General features: G+C 45.9%; 1 protein-coding gene across 1 annotated transcript; it reads left to right on the top strand.

The window, feature by feature from the left end:
• The first annotated feature begins 745 nt into the window (after positions 1-745).
• On the top strand, positions 746-7,661 carry LOC115577685 (GON-4-like protein). The gene is made up of 10 exons (XM_030410593.1): positions 746-865; positions 3,306-3,577; positions 3,757-3,959; positions 4,137-4,211; positions 4,309-4,359; positions 4,467-4,520; positions 4,597-4,692; positions 4,786-4,878; positions 5,183-5,344; positions 7,425-7,661. The coding sequence occupies exons 2-10, from the start codon at positions 3,331-3,333 to the stop codon at positions 7,659-7,661; spliced, it is 1,218 nt and encodes a 405-aa protein (XP_030266453.1). The 5' UTR covers positions 746-865; positions 3,306-3,330.
• The last annotated feature ends 477 nt before the right edge of the window (positions 7,662-8,138 follow it).

Genomic DNA, 8,138 nt, shown 5'->3' with positions numbered 1-8,138 from the left:
GAGTTTTTATATTTCAATAAATGGTTTTAATAAAGTGTCTGACCTTCGACCTGTGTGGCTTCATTCAGGGACTCGTGCTGGACTCCAAAATAAAGTTGACACTGCGGCAGCCGCCTGCTCATGTTTCAAAGTAAAGGTCCTCTTCATCTCTGACTTTACAAACACTATCACAGCTATCATGTTCCAATCAGCTGATGGACAATAATAACCATCTTTAACTGACCTGGCACTCTACTGTTGAAACAAACATTAGTAATAAAACACCATATTCCGGAATAGATTTTAACCCCAAAACCTTTTGGAAATACACATTTGAAGTTTTACAGTTAAGATTTTTAGAATAAAAGTTTCCTAAATTGAAGGCCAACAGAGGTAATGTTGAGCACTGTCTACTGAAGTTAGCATGCTAATAAGCTAGCACAGGTCTGAAAACCTTTCTCCCAGCAGCCAACGCTCCTGTGGTACATCAACCACTGGCTGCTAGCTGCACGGCTAACTGAGCTAACAAGCTTAGAGTAGCTATAGTCACTGATGTATAAAGAGAATACAGTTAGCAGTGTGGTGACACACTGCCCCTAACTGCTGAGTTCAACAGGTGCTCACAGGTGACCTGAGGGGCGGAGTCAGTGACACCTGTAATGTTTATAAGTCACAGTGAGATCAGTCCGCAGCAGCGTCACGTCTGTGGACATAAAATCTCTCCGCCCTGTCATATAATCCCGACCTGTGAGGGGCAGCAGCGTGCCGCACGTCATCCAGTCTGCCGGAAACACAGAAGAAGAACCGCGGCGCGAACGTCACAGATACGTCGTGACGTACAGCCGGAAATATAGTTTGTCTCAGCTGCATCTGATGGTTGTGGCGGGTAAGTGAGAGTGTGCAACGTTTTACTGTTAAACCCGATCAAGGAGTCCAGTACCGGGCCGGTACCGACAGTAAGAGCCCGGACTGACTCACCAGAACTCTGGCTCTGTTAGTGGTCCGGCTGCCGTCATGCTAACGTTAGCGGTTAGCTCGATTGTTAGCATGCTAGCTGTAGAAGAGCAGACAGCAGCCTGATACCGACCAGGAGGTCCGTTTACCGGCTGATTACTCAGTCACTGACGGCCTGGAGCTAACAGAAGCTAACTGAAAGCTAACAGCAAGCTAACAGAAGCCAACTGCGAGCTAAAATAAGCTAACTGCGAGCTAACAGACGCTAACTCATAAACAGAGCATCCCGCGTTGTTTGCGTTCAGACAGACTTTATATGTAAAGTGAAATATTACTGCAGCAGAATGTAACGTCACAGTTACTTTACACTACAGGGCGGAGGTGACGTCACAGTTACTTTACACTACAGGGCGGAGGTGACGTCACGGTTACTTTACACTACTGGGTGGAGGTAATGTTACTTTCTGCTGCTATATTCTTGTCGTGACTAGGGATGTCCCGATCGGATCTGCAGGATCTGGATCGGCAATTTTGAACGCGACCCAGGCAGATTTTGTTATTTGTTTTATATACATCAATCTGTGGCAGAACTCAGACGTGTGTGTAACGTTACTCTGCAAACCTGTTGACAAAATGTCTGCAATGTGGAAATGACTTAAAGTAGAAAGTGAAAGCAGTCCAGCTGCGACATGTAACATCTGCAGTACGACCGTTTCATGAGGGGAAACAAAAGAGCTGCATTAACACCAGACATGTGATACGATAAAATATTACAGACTAGGTAACTGATGGAATCTCTCTCGATAACCAGCTCATCTCCCTGGTACAGGATCAGGGTTTTCTTCGTATATTATGAAAATGAAAAAGTATTTCTGTTAATGCGTTTTAATTTGAATTATGGAACAGATTCGCTTCCATACAAGGAAGGTGGAGGCCAGTGTTGCAATAGCATATGCAGAATAAAAAAGAGCCATATGAAAGTAGAGACTTTGTTTCAACAAAATAAAAAAAACAATTAAGAACAGCTTGGATGCAGGTACTTTGTTTCTTAAAGGGATATTCCGGTGTAAGTTTAATCCATGGTCTAAATCACCGTGAAACTGTGTTAGACTCCCTCTCGAGAGATCAAGTTAGCAGACCGCTAATTTACGGAGTTTTATCAACCTCAGAAATCGACCGATCGACAACAATACACTGCAGTAAATGGATCCAAATATAAACCGCCACCAAAAAGCCACAAATAATGCTCAGAACAGCACCAAACTTCAGCAACAGTACAAATAGGGTCTCAGCACATAGTCCGGGGCATCTAACCTCCGCTAGCTTAGCTGGATTTCTACTGAAAAGCTGACTAAATTTACCACTCTTCTGCAGCAGCTTCCTGTTGACGGGAAGTCCCGACGAGTCGATTACCGAATGCAGTAGAGTTCCGCGGCTCATGGATGAAAATATATGATTATGACTCCATGGAAAAGCAATCAAAGTTCATATGTGTCTTACCTGCCAGTTTATAATTGCCAGTTATTATCGAGAGCGGACAGGGAAAAGAACGGAATTGAGCATTTCTAACCGCACTCGGTAATCGTCACGTCGGGACTTCCCCGACCCGGAAGCTGATGGAGGAGAGTTGAACTCTGTTTTTAGCTTCACAATAGAAATCCAGCTAAGCTAGCGGAGGTTAGATGCCCCGGACTATGTGCTGAGACCCTATTTGTACTGTTGCTGAAGTTTGGTGCTGTTCTGAGCATTATTTGTGGCTTTTTGGTGGCGGTTTATATTTGGATCCATTTACTGCAGTGTATTGCTGTCGTGCGGTCGTTTCTGAGGTTGATAAAACTCTGTAAATTAGCGGTCTGCTAACTTGATCTCTTGAGAGGGAGTCTAACACAGTTTCACGGTGTGTTAGACCATGGATTAAACTTACACCGGAATATCCCTTTAATGCAGCTGTATTATCCAGGACAATATAAGCTAAGGCTACGTATCGGATTGGGACTAAACATTAAAGGACTCGGATCGGGATCGAGGTAAAAAAACCTGATTGGGACATCTGTAATCACAACTTTATTATTGTGACTGTTCACTTTACAAACTTGTTGTTTTCTTAATTATGGTTAAACTCAAATATGAAACTTTACGCAGTTTTAAGATTACAAACAAACATTTTACTGTGGATGATGAAGATGGAGTGAAACTATGACCTCATCATATAAATATAAACAACAACAACGTGTGTATGCAGCCTGGTTCACTTCTGTGCGCCATGTAATAAAGTGTAGAAGAAGAAGCTGCTTCTGATTGATGATACGTTCATTGATGATGTGATGATTAGCTGCTGTGACCAGCTGTTAATAATGATGTCACTGTTTCAGAGGTCAGAGGTCATGTTTCTCCAGAATGAACCCGGTCCGCAAACGCCTCAAACTCAGCCCGTCCGTGCCTGCTGTAACCGCCAAGGCCACTACCTGCAGACCTCCACGCCCTGCTCAGTCCCTCTCCCATGATGCAGCCCTGCTGCCGCCTCCAGCTGCTCCTGCAGGGGGCGGAGCTGAGCAGCAGCAGAAGGAGGAGGAGGAGGAGGAGGAGGAGGGTTACCTGCTGGTGGAGGAAGACACCACCGACTCCAGCCTCATCATCACCATGGGTATCACACTCTCTCTCACACACACACACACACACACACACACACACACACACACACACACTCTCTCTCTCTCTAACGTCTGTATATTAGCTAGCTGCAGCTAACACCTGATACCATTCAGCACTCAACTGACACAAACAGGATAATTTAGTCTGTCTGTCTGTCTGTGTGTCTGTCAGAGGACAGTCAGGTGGAGGTGAAGGCAGCGAGGAGGAGAGCAGTGAGGAAGAGGAACAGGAAGCTGACAGAGGAGGAGGGCGGAGCCTCAGACAGTGATGAGGAGGAGGCTGGGGTGGAGATAGACAGACAACTGGACCAATCACTGGAGACCAAGTCCAAACAGCACAACCTGACCACAGTGAACGTCAGGAACATCATCCACGTGAGTTCAGCCAATCAGATCATAGAATCAGAGTGTTGTTGATCATCATGATGTCAAAATAATGATATCAGTAATGAGGATGTGAGTGATGATGATGACGTCAGTGATGATGTCAGTGAGGATGATGTCAGTGATGGTGATAATGGTTACAGATTGTTGTTCACTCTTGCCTTACAGGAAGTGATCACCAACGAACATGTTGTGGCCATGATGAAGGCCGCCATCAACGAGACAGAGGCCGTCCCTCCATTTGTGAGTCTGTCGTCCAATCAGACCAGCAGGACCTCATTTAATATGTTAAGGAACCTGCAGAACTCTGATGTTATGCTGTTGTTTTTTTATTCTTCAGGAACCCAAAATGACTCGTTCCAAGTTTAAAGAGGTCGTGGAGAAGGGAGTGGTGAGACCTGTCTATCTGTAAATTAACATTATATATTTATATGCATAAGTTTACTGTTTGTCGTGGTCCTCACCTGTCCTCTCCTGTCCACTGACTTTCTCTGTTAGGTGATTCCAGCGTGGAACATTTCTCCCATCAAGAAAACCAGTGATGTCAACAAGGTGAAGTCCAGACACCTGCCAATAAAAATCATTTAAACCTTTTGAAACCGTTTGTTAATATTTGAATAACTTTCAGGCTCCTCAGTTTGTGGACATCCCTCTGGCTGAGGAAGACTCCTCTGATGAAGAGTACCATCCTGATGAAGAAGACGATGACGAGACGGCTGAAGACGTGAGGCTGTGATTGGCTGATTGATTTTCTCTGCGTAGATGCATTGATTATTGATGTGTGTGTGTGTGTGTGTGTGTGTGTGTGTGTGTGTAGACGTTCCAGGAGAGTGACATGGAGAGCACCGCCTCATCTCCCAGAGGCAGTCGACTGAACAGGGTGGAGGACGACAGCTGCAGCCCCTGGCAGGTAACTCCTGTGAGGTGCAGGTAACTCCTGTGAGGTGCAGGTAACTCCTGTGAGGTGCAGGTAACTCCTGTGAGGCGCAGGTAACTCCTGTGAGATGCAGGTAACTCCTGTCAGGTGCAGGTAACTCCTGTGAGGCGCAGGTAACTCCTGTGAGATGCAGGTAACTCCTGTCAGGTGCAGGTAACTCCTGTGAGGTGCAGGTAACTCCTGTGAGGTGCAGGTAACTCCTGTGAGATTCAGGAGAGGATCTCAGGCAGCACTGAGGCCGGTCTTCAGTCATCTACAGTTTGTGTTTTCTCTTCAGACTTCTCGAAGCCGCTCCAGACGCCTGAGGGCAGGGCCCGGTTCTATGGGCCCCCCCCCTCCTCCCAAAGCCCCGCCCCCTAGAGCATTTACTGACAGCACCTTCCTGGAGAAGCTTCATGCTGTGGAGGAGGAGCTGGCTGTGTGTATGGAGCCCTACCAGGTGGTACACACACCTAAACAAACATGCCATGCCTTAGAACCAGTTTGTAGATCTTTAGGACCAGTTGGTAGATCTTTAGGACCAGTTGGTAGATCTTTAGGACCAGTTGGTAGATCTTAAGGACCAGTTGGTGGATCTTAAGGACCAGTTGGTAGATCTTTAGGACCAGTTGGTAGATCTTTAGGACCAGTTGGTAGATCTTAAGGACCAGTTGGTGGATCTTAAGGACCAGTTGATGGATCTTAAGGACCAGTTGATGGATCTTAAGGACCAGTTGGTAGATCTTAAGGACCAGTTGGTAGATCTTTAGGACCAGTTGGTAGATCTTAAGGACCAGTTGGTGGATCTTAAGGACCAATTGGTGGATCTTTAGGACCAGTTGGTAGATCTTAAGGACCAGTTGGTAGATCTTAAGGACCAGTTGGTAGATCTTTAGGACCAGTTGGTAGATCTTAAGGACCAGTTGGTAGATCTTTAGGACCAGTTGGTAGATCTTAAGGACCAATTGGTGGATCTTAAGGACCAGTTGATGGATCTTAAGGACCAGTTGATGGATCTTAAGGACCAGTTGGTAGATCTTTAGGACCAGTTGGTAGATCTTAAGGACCAGTTGGTAGATCTTTAGGACCAGTTGGTAGATCTTAAGGACCAGTTGGTAGATCTTTAGGACCAGTTGGTAGATCTTAAGGACCAGTTGGTAGATCTTTAGGACCAGTTGGTGGATCTTTAGGACCAGTTGGTAGATCTTAAGGACCAGTTGGTGGATCTTAAGGACCAGTTGGTGGATCTTAAGGACCAATTGGTGGATCTTTAGGACCAATTGGTAGATCTTAAGGACCAGTTGGTAGATCTTTAGGACCAGTTGGTAGATCTTAAGGACCAGTTGGTAGATCTTAAGGACCAGTTGGTAGATCTTAAGGACCAGTTGGTAGATCTTAAGGACCAGTTGGTAGATCTTAAGGACCAGTTGGTAGATCTTTAGGACCAGTTGGTAGATCTTAAGGACCAGTTGGTAGATCTTAAGGACCAGTTGGTGGATCTTAAGGACCAGTTGATGGATCTTAAGGACCAGTTGGTAGATCTTTAGGACCAGTTGGTAGATCTTAAGGACCAGTTGGTGGATCTTAAGGACCAATTGGTGGATCTTTAGGACCAGTTGGTAGATCTTAAGGACCAGTTGGTAGATCTTTAGGACCAGTTGGTAGATCTTAAGGACCAGTTGGTAGATCTTTAGGACCAGATGGTAGATCTTAAGGACCAATTGGTGGATCTTAAGGACCAGTTGATGGATCTTAAGGACCAGTTGATGGATCTTAAGGACCAGTTGGTAGATTTTTAGGACCAGTTGGTAGATCTTAAGGACCAGTTGGTAGATCTTAAGGACCAGTTGGTAGATCTTTAGGACCAGTTGGTAGATCTTAAGGACCAGTTGGTAGATCTTTAGGACCAGTTGGTAGATCTTAAGGACCAGTTGGTAGATCTTTAGGACCAGTTGGTAGATCTTAAGGACCAGTTGGTAGATCTTTAGGACCAGTTGGTAGATCTTAAGGACCAGTTGGTAGATCTTTAGGACCAGTTGGTGGATCTTTAGGACCAGTTGGTAGATCTTTAGGACCAGTTGGTGGATCTTAAGGACCAGTTGGTGGATCTTAAGGACCAATTGGTGGATCTTTAGGACCAGTTGGTAGATCTTAAGGACCAGTTGGTAGATCTTTAGGACCAGTTGGTAGATCTTTAGGACCAGTTGGTAGATCTTAAGGACCAGTTGGATGATCTTTAGGACCAGTTGGTAGATCTTAAGGACCAGTTGGTAGATCTTTAGGACCAGTTGGTAGATCTTAAGGACCAGTTGGTAGATCTTTAGGACCAGTTGGTAGATCTTTAGGACCAGTTGGTAGATCTTTAGGACCAGTTGGTAGATCATTAGGACCAGTTGGTAGATCTTAAGGACCAGTTGGTAGATCTTAAGGACCAGTTGGTAGATCTTTAGGACCAGTTGGTAGATCTTAAGGACCAGTTTATTGATTAGAAATGTCTGTCAGCTCGATACACTATATTGATTATTGATTGTGTCATGCAGCCTCTGTCTGAGTCGGAGGATGAGGTCGGTCTGATGGCTTACCGGACTCGTTCCAAGCGTCCCCTACGTGATGTGCCGATGGGCCGGCTGGAGGCGGAGCTCCGAGCTCCCGACATCACACCTGACATGTATGACTCCAGCTCCGCCCAGGAGGACAGAGAGTGGACTGACTGGCTGAGAGGGCTGATGACCTCAGACATGGACAATGAAGGTGTGTGTGTGTGTGTGTGTGTGTAGCTCTGTCACACAGTATGACTATAACCTTTCTCTCTCTCTGTCTGTCTGTCTGTCTCTCTCTGTCTCTCTGTCTCTCTCTCTCTCTCTCTCTCTCTCTCTCTCTCTCTCTCTCTCTCTCTCTGAGCGCATGCGTGAGCGTGGTGAGTGTGGAGTGAGCGTGGTGAGTGAGTGACTGTGAGTTCTATCTTTTTTTGTGTATGTGATTACTTGTTGTTTTTGTAGCTAGTGGTTTTACAGTTGTTTTCAGGGCAATCGGGCATTATGCCCGTTGTCGGCAGTCAGGAGGAGCTGGAGAAGCTCACTCGCCCACACGCAGTGAAAGTTTTACCGCAAGCCGGCTGTTCAGTAGAGGAGGTCGGATATGCTGTAGGAGAGGTGGTGGGGTTTGAGAGCGTCAAATCGGCGTCTCGTATGAACAGTGCTGTGGTGATTTTTTTGGATGAAGTGCATAAAGTGGAGAAGGTGGTCGAGACTGGC

Source organism: Sparus aurata, unplaced genomic scaffold, assembly GCF_900880675.1.
Source record: "Sparus aurata unplaced genomic scaffold, fSpaAur1.1, whole genome shotgun sequence".
Classification (NCBI taxonomy): domain Eukaryota; kingdom Metazoa; phylum Chordata; class Actinopteri; order Spariformes; family Sparidae; genus Sparus; species Sparus aurata.
Note: the sequence above shows the minus strand (reverse complement) of the source record. Positions and strands in the feature narration are given on the sequence as shown.